This window comes from Gadus morhua, chromosome 23 (genome assembly GCF_902167405.1).
Source record: "Gadus morhua chromosome 23, gadMor3.0, whole genome shotgun sequence".
NCBI classification, from domain to species: Eukaryota; Metazoa; Chordata; class Actinopteri; order Gadiformes; family Gadidae; genus Gadus; species Gadus morhua.
In genome coordinates, this window is record NC_044070.1 from 19,539,389 (window position 1) to 19,551,440 (window position 12,052).

At 51.0% G+C, this 12,052-nt stretch overlaps 2 protein-coding genes across 5 annotated transcripts in view; one reads left to right on the forward strand and one right to left on the reverse strand.

Annotated features, from left to right (window-relative positions):
* trpc1 (transient receptor potential cation channel, subfamily C, member 1) overlaps positions 1-7,303 on the reverse strand; it is a 19,347-nt gene extending 12,044 nt beyond the window's left edge. Inside the window, exons 1-4 of the mRNA XM_030348909.1 lie at positions 6,614-7,303; positions 4,614-4,768; positions 3,616-3,717; positions 2,570-2,772 (exon numbers count right to left, since the gene is read on the reverse strand). Coding sequence (XP_030204769.1) covers positions 2,570-2,772; positions 3,616-3,717; positions 4,614-4,768; positions 6,614-6,779 — 626 coding nt within the window. The 5' untranslated portion in view covers positions 6,780-7,303. The remainder of the gene's footprint in view (positions 1-2,569; positions 2,773-3,615; positions 3,718-4,613; positions 4,769-6,613) is intronic.
* A 757-nt stretch (positions 7,304-8,060) lies between these two features.
* On the forward strand, positions 8,061-11,323 carry chst2b (carbohydrate (N-acetylglucosamine-6-O) sulfotransferase 2b). 4 transcript variants are annotated; one of them, XM_030348911.1, is made up of 3 exons: positions 8,061-8,342; positions 8,679-8,919; positions 9,038-11,323. In XM_030348911.1, exons 1-3 carry the CDS (start codon positions 8,339-8,341, stop codon positions 10,506-10,508), a joined length of 1,716 nt encoding a protein of 571 aa, XP_030204771.1. In that variant the 5' UTR covers positions 8,061-8,338; the 3' UTR covers positions 10,509-11,323. The 4 variants fall into 4 exon arrangements, with proteins under 4 accessions (XP_030204771.1, XP_030204773.1, XP_030204770.1 ...); XM_030348913.1 differs by lacking the exon at positions 8,061-8,342 and adding an exon at positions 8,368-8,589 and having other exon boundaries at positions 8,679-8,899; XM_030348912.1 differs by lacking the exon at positions 8,061-8,342 and adding an exon at positions 8,370-8,589.
* Positions 11,324-12,052: the final 729 nt, after the last annotated feature.

Consider the following 12,052-nt stretch of genomic DNA (forward strand, 5'->3'; position numbering starts at 1 on the left):
CAGTCCTCGGTGTGTTGAGATGAGAAGACAGGCGCAGCCGTGTCCTGGAGGAACGGACATTCATGTCCATGCGCTTCTTGAGCTTATTACCACTAGATGATGACGCTGAATGTAGTCAAATACGTTCAGCCTCTACCACCGGGGTCGCGCTGGCACAGTGGCTAGCACTGCTGCCTCAAAGCAACAAGGTCCCCGGTTCAAACCCGGTGGGGGTCGGGCTTTCTATCTCCCCGTGTGGAGCCTGTCTCTCTCTCCCTGTGTGGAGCCTGTCTCTCCCTCCCCGTGTGGAGCCTGTCTCTCCCTCCCCGTGTGGAGTCTGTCTCTCTCTCCCCGTGTGGAGCCTGTCTCTCTCTCCCCGTGTGGAGCCTGTCTCTCACTCCCCGTGTGGAGCCTGTCTCTCTCTCCCCGTGTGGAGTCTGTCTCTCTCTCCCCGTGTGGAGCCTGTCTCTCTCTCCCCGTGTGGAGCCTGTCTCTCTCTCTCCCCGTGTGGAGCCTGTCTCTCTCTCCCCGTGTGGAGCCTGTCTGTCTCTCTCCCCATGTCCAGTTTTTATTATTATATATGCAGAGATCATTCTGTGTTGAGTACGCAATGACTAATAAAGAGATGAACCGTCTTAATGTAACGCCAAACAGAACATTCACAAGAAGACATTTGATTGTATAACTAATATAGAAGAACACTGGGATTGAGCTGGGAGTCAATCTCTGGTTAATTATATAGATAGATTGATTGACAGACACAGAAAGACAGACAGACAGATAGATGATAAAGATGTGATGGAGGTGCTGGGACCCCTCTTGGCCCACAGCAGCTGAGCAGGGACTATCGATTTTCTCGTGGGAGGAACATCTGCGGAGAAGCTCAGGTCTCTGATTCAACGATTCTCCGAGTTCAGCTGCAGGTCAGCTAGCTCTACAGGCTAGTTCCTGCAGCCTGTCTAGCTCTACAGGCTAGTTATTACACCCTACATACTACAAGCTCTGCCCACTAGCTAGGTTGTACAGGATAGCTAGCTCCTACAGGATAGCTAGCCCTACAGGATAGCTAGCTCTACAGGATAGCTAGCTCTACAGGATAGCTAGCTCCTACAGGATAGCTAGCTCTACAGGATAGCTAGCTCTACAGGATAGCTAGCTCCTACAGGATAGCTAGCTCCTACAGGATAGCTAGCTCTACAGGATAGCTAGCTCCTACAGGATAGCTTGCTCCTACAGGATCGCAAGCCACTACAGGCTAGATCCTTAATGGAGTTGTTAGCAGCATTCATGGCTTTTAGGTTTCCGCCCTGAGGCCTTTCTCTACTTAATCATCTCAGGACGCTTTGGGGACTCAAAGCGCTGGTGGGATGCCCTGGTGTGTTCTGTAATGTATGCTTGACAGCAGTCTGATTCATGGCTGTTTTCCAGCGCGCTGCATACCAGGGCCAGGAAGAAAAGCAGCACTCGGATTAAATGAGGAGAGAACCTTTCTAACCCGGGCTTAATTTAGCTGAAGATGAACCTGGGGAGACAGCTCCAACAGGCAGGATGTTTACATGTGCTCTCATAGACCCATTACGCACTGAGTTATTAACTGTCATGTAAAAATAGACACGTGATGGACGAACGTGTCCTACTTGTTGCATTCAAACTATGTTCAATACTTCAAACTATGCTCCGTACGACCGTAATCTGATGATGAAGGCCTGACCTAACTAAACATCTTTTACTTTGGTAACTACACGTTTGCGTGGTTATGCTACTGTCGTGGAAATATCAATTGTAACTATTACATACAATTATATAAAAATTATATAAACCCTGTTTGTATAATTACTAGTCAATTGAAAAGGAATTACTATACATTCTCCTTGGATAGTTTGCATTTGCATTGCCACCGTAGTCTGATACTGAGGCCAATCGACTTCTTTAGTGTGTAGACTCCTTTAACTGTCTGCCAGCCCTGCTTGCAGCCTTGCAGACATGTCCACTTCAACCATAAGGGGCCTACACACAGCCCAGACTCAAACCAACGGCCAACTGCCTTTATCTATACACAATATAGATTGATCTCTCTCTCTCTCTCTCTCTCTCTCTCTCTCTCTCTCTCTCTCTCTCTCTCTCTCTCTCCCTCTCCCTCTGAGTGTAACCCTAACCCTTACTATATAACCCTCACCCTCCTCCTAACCCTCCATCTCTCTAACCCCATACCCAAACTTGACCCAAGACTTCCCTCTAACCTCAAACCCTCTAAAAATGTATTTAACCTAAACTGCTTATCAGAGGTCTTTTGATATGTTCATGGTATTTTAATATATAAAAGGTAAATACCTTTAGGTAAATAATATGTCTCTCTCTCTCCATTGATATAAATTATAACTCTATGTCCCTCTTTATTTATTTACCGTTTACCTATACATTCAAGGTCTATTGATTTGTTCACGGTATATAAGTATATTAAGCTAATTGTTTCAATCATCAACATTTGTTGTTTGTTCCCGATCTCGTCCAGAGTCTCAGATGGCCAACAGTTGCCCCGGTGTTTAGCAGCCTTTAGTGTATCACAATTTAACGCAGTCTTTGGGTTTACCGGGAGTGTCGGAGGCTGTCCTTCTTGTTCTTGGCGTTGCAGAGCGTGCACTCGCAGCCCACGGCGTGGGGGCGGGGCAGGGAGATGTCCTGCTTCAGCAGCATGGTCAGGATCTCGTAGTTGTTGCGGTGGGCCGCCAGTATGACGGGGGCCACGTCCATGGTGGTGGAGTACTCCGCGTTCTGGATCCTCTGCATCAGTTTCTGCAGCGGGGGGGTCACAGCTGTTTCATACGGTCATGTCCCTCAATGTTGATGATTGAAACAATTAGCTTAATATACTTATATACCGTGAACATATCAATAGACCTTGAATGTATAGGTAAACTGTATATAAATAAAGAGGGACATAGAGTTATAATGTATATCAATGGAGAGAGAGAGAGAGAGAGACATATAAGGTATTTACCTTTAAATATATAAAAATACCATGAACATATCAAAAGACCCTGATAAGCAGTTTAGGTTAAATACAGGGTTTGAGGTTAGAGGGAAGTTGTGGGTAAAGTTTGGGTATGGGGTAGGGCTTTGACTCCGAACTTCGTTATTCGAATATAATTAGAATATCAAAAATAAATCAAAATTCGAACGAATATTACGCAGCCCTTAATATTCAAACCTGTTGTGGGCAGGCCAAGAGGGAGAGACGTCGGAGAACCTGACGCAGTCTATTCATAATATTGTAATGACCACGGAAGAGGCAGTGAATGAAGTATTGATTAGACAGCGATTTATTAGAAACCTAATAAACCGTTGGAACACGCAAGGCCGGTAACCATAGCAACGCCGGTAAACAAACCTCGCGCAGCCCAATCCAGGTCTAACTGAAGGCATTTAATGGTCAAAATATGATTAATAAATATTCAAATATATTCGAATATTAATATTAATAAACAAACAAACTTCGAATATGATTTTTTAGCATAAGTCAAAGCCCTAGTATGGGGTTAGAGAGATGGAAGGTTAGGAGGAGGAGGGTGAGGGTTGGAAAGTAAGGGTTAGGGTTACACTCAGAGGTTAAAGGTCAGAGGTTAGAGGTAGACCTACAGCGATGGAGGGCTTGGAGGACCTGCGAGGCCGGTGGTTCAGCAGGATGTCCACAGCTCCCACAACCTCAGAGTCAATGGCCACCAGCAGGGCGTCGGTGGCCTGCAGACACAAGACCTCAATGATGACATCTACCTGACACCTACCTGATGTTCACCTGTAGCCTGCAGACACAAGACCACAATGATGACATCTACCTGACACCTACCTGATGTTCACCTGTAGCCTGCAGACACAAGACCACAACACCTGACATCTACCTGAGGTTTACCTGATGTTAACCAGTGTAGCCTGTAGACACAAGACCACAACACCTGACACCTACCTGAGATGTAACTCATGTTCACCTGTAGCCTGCAGACACAAGATCACAACACCTGACGTCTACCTGAGGTCTACCTGATGTTAACCTGTAGCCTGTAGCCTGCAGACACAAGACCACAACACCTGACGTCTACCTGAGGTCTACTTGATGTTAACCTGTAGCCTGTAGCCTGCACACACAAGATCACAACACCTGACATCTACCTGAGATCTAACTCATATTAACCTGTAGCCTGCAGACACAAGACCACAACACCTGACGTCTACCTGAGGTTTACCTGATGTTAACCTGTAGCCTGTAGACACAAGACCACAACACCTGACATCTACCTGAGATCTAACTCATGTTAACCTGTAGCCTTTAGACACAAGACCACAACACCTGACATCTACCTGAGGTCTACCTGATGTTAACCTGTAGCCTGCAGCCTGGAGACACAAGAACACAACACCTGACATCTACCTGAGGTTTACCTGTAGCCTGGTTAACAACCTGATTTGTGTGTGCGGGAAATTTACCTGACGCACACACTCAACTCAGATCTCCCTATTACTAACTTAGTACAGATGACACAGCTTGACATACCAGGCACACTCAACAATAGCCTATGTGGTTGTGTGCGTGTATGTGTTTGTGTGTATGTGTGTGTGTGTGTGTGTGTGTGGTTGTGTACCTGGCAGCCGTGCTCCAGCAGCAGCTGCAGGATGTCCAGGTTCTCGTTCTCGATGGTGATGGTGACAGCGTCTCGCCCCAGCACGTCCAGACAGTTCAGGTTCAGCTCCTCCTCGCGCTTCTCCCCCAGCAGCTTCTTCACCATGTAGAAGTCACCTGACACCACCCGAAAACACCGTCATTGGTCAAATGACCCCGCCCATCACAACACCATCACTGGTCACCTAACACCACCCGAAAACACCGTCACTGGTCACCTGACACCACCCGAAAACACCGTCATTGGTCACATGACCCCACCCATCATAACACCATCACTGGTCACCTAACACCACCCATAAACACCGTCACTGGTCACCTGACACCACCCAAAAACACAGTCACTGGTCACCTGACACCACCCGAAAACAGTCACTGGTCACCTGACACCACCCATAAACACCGTCACTGGTCACCTGACACCACCCAAAGACACAGTCACTGGTCACCTGACACCAACCCAAAGACACAGTCACTGGTCACCTGACACCACCCAAAAACACAGTCACTGGTCACCTGACACCACCCAAAAACATCTATATATATATATAATATATATATGCATGAATGTATGTATGTATGTATGACATGTATGTATGTATGTATGTATGTATGTATGTATGTATGTATGTATGTATGTATGTATCTATCTATCTATCTATCTATCTATCTATCTATCTATCTATCTATCTATCTATCTATCTATCTATCTATCTGTGTAACTAACTAACTATCTATTTAATTTTGTTTCCATTTATCAGTGGCTCATTGCTGTTTCAGTGTTTCATGAGAGGAGGAACGATTAAACAGACTTCAAATTAAAACACAGAGTGTGAAACTCAAAGCGATGACATAACGAAGGCCTGGTATTACGAGATGTGTTCTGGTGAACAGGAGCATCTCTCCGGAGGAGCTGCCAGCTCCCACACACAGCACAGATATGATTTATGCTTTCGAAGCACGACCAGGACACATTCAACAAGAGCCCAGTCTGACCAAATATGGTCACACTGACTTCCCTCCACTCCTCCCTCAATTCACTATCCTATTCAACCTATTCAAGTAAAGATGACTCCACAAATCGTCTTAGTAGCCCTACATCAGCTCCTAATACCTCCAAGCTGTCCTACCTACCTCCTAGTCATCCTATATTACCTCCTAGCTGTCCTACCTTTCCTCCTAGTCGTCCTACCTCATTCCTAGTCATCCTCCCTACCTCCTAGTTGTCCTTCCTCATGTCCTAGTAACCCTACCTCCTAGCTGTCCTACCTTACCTCTTACTCGTCCTACCTCACCTCCTAGTCATTCTACGTCATCTCCTAGTCGTCCTACATCATCTACTAATCATCTTACCTCATCTCCTGTTCTTCCTACCTTACTTCCTAGTCATCATACCTTACCTCCTAGTAATCCTACCTTACCTCCTAGCTGTACTACCTAACTCCTAGCTGTCCTACCTTACCTCCTAGTCATCATACCTCCTCTCCTAGCTGTCCTACCTCCTATCTGTCCTACCTCCTAGCTGTCCTACCTCCTATCTGTCCTACCTCCTAGCTGTCTTACCTCCTAGCTTTCCTACCTCCTAGCTGTCCCACCTCCCGCTCGTGGGCTGATCTCCAGAGTAGATCGCGAGCCTCGGTAAACAACAGCCGGCTATCCTGCCTGCACAACGCGATCCTTCGCCTCCTCTCCTCCTCTCTTTCCCTCCTCCTCTCTTTCTCTCCTTCTACCATTCTCTACTTCTCTCCTCCTCTCCTTCTCCCATTTTCTCCTTCTTTCCTCCTCCCTTTTCTCCTCCTCTTATTCTCCCATTCTCTCCTTCTTTCCTCCTCCCTTCTCCCCTTCTCTCCTTCTCTCCTTCTCTACTTCCCCACTTCGCTCCTTCTCTCCTCCTCTCCTTCCACCTGACACAGCAGCAGCAGGTGCATCATGGCGGAACAACAACAACAACAGACCACCCACCTTTCTCGCAGGCCAGCAGGAAGAGCTTCTCGTCCAGCGTGGTGTCCTCCTTCACCTCCCGCACGTCCTTCAGCGCCAGGAATGTGTCGGGCGACGAGGACTCGGCGCCCTGGTACAGAGCGGCCATCACGACGGACAGAGAGTACGGGAAGACGCTGAGGTGCATCCCCCCTGGAGCACCTGAAACCCCGGGGCCCGGGATCGTTCAGGTAGGACCCGGGATCGGTGAGATGGGACCCGGGATCGGTCAGAGAGGACCCGGGATCGGTAGAGTGACCCGAGATCGGTCAGGTAGGACCTGGGATCGGTCAGAGAGGACCCGAGATCGGTCCGCCTTGAACCAGAATCGGTTAGGTAGGACCCGGTATCAGTGAGATGGGACCCGGGATCGGTCGAAAAGGAGGGCCCGGACGGCTCGAGCCCACCGAAGACGACTTTTGGAGCGCTCGCACCAATAACACCATCTATAAAGCTCGCATGAACACCGTGTTCGGCGCGCTCGAGATGCTCGAGAAGAACCGGAAGCGCATCTCCGTTGTGTTTTGTAAGTTGTTCTGCACGCGCCACGAAACACCGCGGTTCACCTGTCCCTCACGCTGTTTACCAAGACCATTCCCTGGCATCGCCGCGCGACGCAGCTCTCTGGTCCTGATGCTGCTGCTGCCGCCGGAGCCACTGCGCATGCCCACTGCTTCCCCAGCACGCGCGTTATTGATTATTGCGTAACGTGGCTTCACCTCTGCTCTGCAGTGGCGCGCGGACCGCGGGCGCCATGCCTCGGGCGGTCCGATTGATCACATCCTAGATGCGTTGTATATACACACAAATCTTTCGAATTAGGTATTTTGTCTATTCTGATTATGCTGTGTGTGTGTGTGTGTGTGTGTGTGTGTGTGTGTGTGTGTGTGTGTGTGTGTGTGTGTGTGTGTGTGTGTGTGTGTGTGTGTGTGTGTGTGTGTGTGTGTGTGTGTGTGTGTGTGTGTGTGTGTGTGTGTGTGTGGATGGATGGATGGATGGATGGATAGATAGTTTGAATGATTGATTGATTGTTTGATTAGCAGACAGACAGACAGACAGACAGACAGACAGACAGACAGACAGACAGACAGACAGACAGACAGACAGACAGACAGACAGACCGACCGACAGACAGACAGACAGACAGACAGACAGACAGACAGACAGACCGACCGACCGACAGACAGACCGACCGACCGACAGACAGACAGACAGACAGACAGACAGACAGACAGACAGACAGGCAGGCAGGCAGGCAGGCAGACAGACAGACAGACAGACAGACAGACAGACAGACAGACAGACAGACAGACAGGCAGGCAGGCAGACAGGCAGGCAGACAGACATTGATCCATTAACGTCCAGCAGGTGGCGGTGTCTCCCTGGTTTTATTGAAGCATTATAACGGAGTAACAAGTCCGTCTGAAGTCCACAGAGCTCCCGATACGGCCCCGATGTCTCTCCTGCCGGTCAACAATGTGTGTTTCTCTCCCCTCTCATTCATAACATGGATGCACACAAAGCTAACGGGCGATACATTTGGACGGACAATGATCACAAGCCTATGTGTGCATGAGGACCCCGGTCGGTTCTGAGCGTTTCGTGTACATTGTCTACCATGAAGACAGAGTTACCGGAGACAGGGGAGGCCTGAGGGAGTGATCAAAGACAAGTCACCAACCGGAGCGACGTGCGACATGACGTCTGATGTGTAAGATGCCCCTGGTGACCACCTCTCTTTACCATAACAACAGCATCTCCCCCCGCGTCACCGCCGCTCTGGCGGGAGGGGGACGGGGACGGGGGGACGGGCGGTCATGTGGACCAATACCGGGAGCGGACTGAGCACGTCTCCTCTCGGATAGCCAATGACGTGGGTCGGTGGGCGGTTCTTTGTCTGTGTTCTGATTGAAGCAGAGCGGTTTGTATTAGCTGGAGGAACGGGGGATCAGGAAGAGGTAAATATCCCTGATGCTCTGGGAGGATGCGTGTAGTGCTGGAGTGCCGCTGAGCAGCGCTGCATGTGCTCTGATCATCTCCTCTCCAGACGGCGCTTCATCGTCTCCAGGATCGCGGACATCGTCTCCCCCCGAGCGGCGCTGTGTGAGCGGGGATGCAGCAGACAGACTGCGCAGAGATGCCTCCGTCCAACGTGACGAAACAGGGCGTCTGATCTTCCCTCCAACGCCTCTTTGTTTTTATCGTGCGGCCGTGGATCTACCGGCGGTGCGGTGTCTCGGATGGGCCTCCGGGAACCTGGGCTCCTCGGTGTGTGTGTGTGAACAACGGTATTCCGCAGTGCTTTAAATTCCGCCTCTCTCGCCTTGTGTGGATTCCGTTTGTGATGTCTAATAGTCGGCGACTCTGTTATCTAACTGGCTGATGTCTCTGTATTCTCTCTCGTAGAATAAAATACATCGTTTTTATCGTCGGTGAGAGTGTGAGGAGTCCCTGGTCGCGGGGGAGGCTTCCAGTCCAGATGAGAGGCAAACAGTATAATCAACAGCTGAAGTTGACGGCGCCCTGGGAGAAGGATGCTGGCTACGGCAGGAAGCTCAAGACGTACCGCAACCACACCAAGATCATAGCCCAGCCCGGCATCGTCATGAAGGTGCTCCGGCGGAAGCGCATCGTGCTGTTCATGGCCTACTTCCTGCTGCTGGTGCTGACCATGCTGAACCTGGCCAACTACAAGTGGACCAAGGAGCCGCAGCAGTGCAACCACCAGATGAGGAGCACGTCCTACCAGAGCCGCTCCGACATTCGCTTCCTCTACCGGCCCTCACTGGCCAAGAAGCGGCAGTTGGTGTACGTGCTGACCACCTGGAGGTCCGGCTCCTCCTTCTTCGGCGAGCTCTTCAACCAGAACCCCCACGTCTTCTTCCTGTACGAGCCCATGTGGCACATCTGGCAGAAGCTGTACCCGGGGGACGCGGTGTCGCTGCAGGGCGCCGCCCGGGACATGCTGAGCTCGCTGTACCGATGCGACCTCTCGGTGTTCCAGCTCTACAACAGCCCCGGGGGCAAGAACTTCACGTCGCTGGGGCTGTTCGGGGCCACGCTCAACAAGGTGGTGTGCTCCTACCCGCTGTGCTCGGCCTACCGCAAGGAGGCGGTGGGCATGGTGGACGACAAGCTGTGCAAGAAGTGCCCGCCGCAGAGCCTGCGTCTGCTGGAGGAGGAGTGCCTGAAGTACGGCACCGTCGTCATCAAGGGCGTCCGCATCCTGGACGTCAACGTGCTGGCGCCGCTGATGGAGGACCCCTCGCTGGACCTCAAGGTGATCCACCTGGTGCGGGACCCCCGCGCCGTGGCCAACTCCCGGATCAAGTCCCGCCACGGGCTGATCCGGGAGAACCTGCAGGTGGTGCGCAGCCGGGACCCCAAGCTGCGCCGGGTCCCCTTCGTGGACCCGGGCCACAAGGCCAACAAGAAGGACGGCTCGGACTACCACTCCATCGGCGCCATGGAGGTGATCTGCGACCGCACCTCGCGGACGCTGCGCTCCGCCCTGGCGGCCCCGCCGTGGCTCAAGGGGCGGTACATGGCGGTGCGCTACGAGGACCTCGTGGAGGACCCGGTGAAGACCCTGAGGAGCGTCTACGGCTTCGCCAACCTCACGGCCAACCGCGACATCGAGCAGTTCGCCCTGAACATGACGAGCGGGCCCAGCTCCTCGTCCAAGCCCTTCATCGTGTCGTCGCGGAACGCCACGCAGGCGGCGAGCGCCTGGAGGACGGTGCTGAGCATCCAGCAGATCAAGCAGGTGGAGGACTACTGCCACCACGCCATGGCCGTGCTGGGCTACGACCGCGTGCGCACGGCCGGCGAGGCCAAGGACCTGAGCCGCTCGCTGCTCAGCCCCTCCAAGCTGTGAGCCCCCCCCCTCCCCCCCATCTCCTCCTCCATCACCAAAGCAACGACCCCCCCCCCCCCCCACTGAGCCGCGAGGTTCGGTTCAGTGGCGCCCTCCTCTGATTGGTGAACCAAAGCTTTACGTCTCAGATCAGTGTCTGGGGAGTCGGGGTGGGGGGGGGACGGGGACCTCTGGAATGTATCTGTACCCTCTCAACCGGACTACTTTTATACGCGGACTGGTTTACCTCGACCCCCCCCCATCCCCCCCACCAGGACTCGAACCGTGAGCCGTGTGGGGGGGGGTCCAGAGGGGTTCTTCTTGAATGTCCACCCCCCCCCCCCCCCCCCACCCATGTGGGCGACACACTTTGTGAAAAAACAAGCAGTGACTGAGACAATGATTGAAAAACAAAAAGGCCATTATTTTTATTAGTGATTTTAATTTGAATGAAACCAGAGACAATCATCGAGTTGTTTTTGTCTACGTGCCATCGGGTTAGGGAGTCCGTCCAGTCGGCAGTAGGCAGGGCGGTGACGTCATTGCGCCGTGGGTCGTTGTCGAAGTCAAGCTGTGAGTCGTCCCATTCCAAATGTTTACAAGTGCTTGCTCTCCACAGAGATGAAAACCGTGATCTGGGACACCGCATCGAGCTGACCGATGACAAGGAAAATGTTTGCACCTGTGTTGAACTTGCATGATTATTATTCATCTCTTTATAAATCTGTTTTTATCAGAAAGAAACGTTTAGTTTACCAGTGATTTTTCTGACATTTTGGTGCTTAGGAGAAAAATAATGAACCAAAATGCACAATAAATGAAAAAGTGAGGAAAAATGGGATCCATTCCTTCCGAAATGTTCATACTAGCAGTGGACAGACCTACCTGGCTCATGTGAATGTACAGTAAATATGGTTCAGACTAGCAGTGGACAAGCATGGCTAATGTTAATGTACAATAACTCATGTTCAGCCTTGGACTGGACAAGCCTCCCTCCTGTGAATGTACAGTACAGTAACTAATGTTCAGACTAGTACTGGACAGGCCTATCTGGCTCATGTGAATGTACAGAAACTGAAGTTGAACTCACATAAGGCAGGCCTACCTTGCCTTATGTGAAGCTACAGTACAGTAACTAATATGAAGGTACTGTATATATAATAACGTCCGGCTGATCACACATCTAGAACCAGATACAGAGGGTCAGTAGCAGCGAGAATGATAAAGGAACAAATAGTTCACGTCAGGACACGTTTATCTACATTTTCATAATTTAGCAGAGTAAGTGACTGACACTGCGAGAGGTGCAGAGGCGGATCGCATTTCAAAATGCTTTCTGAATTCCACAACAAATAGAACAACAGAGTGCGTTCTGGACGACTTGATCATCACAACTCAGCAGAAATGCACCAGTCAGCTCATCAACTCCTCCCTCGAGACCTGGCTGTTGGGGTTTATATGGAGAGTCCTGCTGAGAGCCGACTGTTCTCTGTCTAGAAGTAGAGTTCGCTTCAGAGGGTCTATAAGTAGAGTCCGGTTCAGAGGGTCTATATGTGTAGTCCTGT

Excerpts from the sequence above, each read along its gene's own strand:
- chst2b (XM_030348910.1), top strand. The coding sequence starts at position 8,603 with ATGCTCTGGGAGGATGCGTGTAGTGCTGGAGTGCCGCTGAGCAGCGCT. Across the intron at positions 8,920-9,037 it reads GTGTGTGTGTGTGAACAACG|AATAAAATACATCGTTTTTA; the intron begins GTATTCCGCAGT and ends TCTCTCTCGTAG.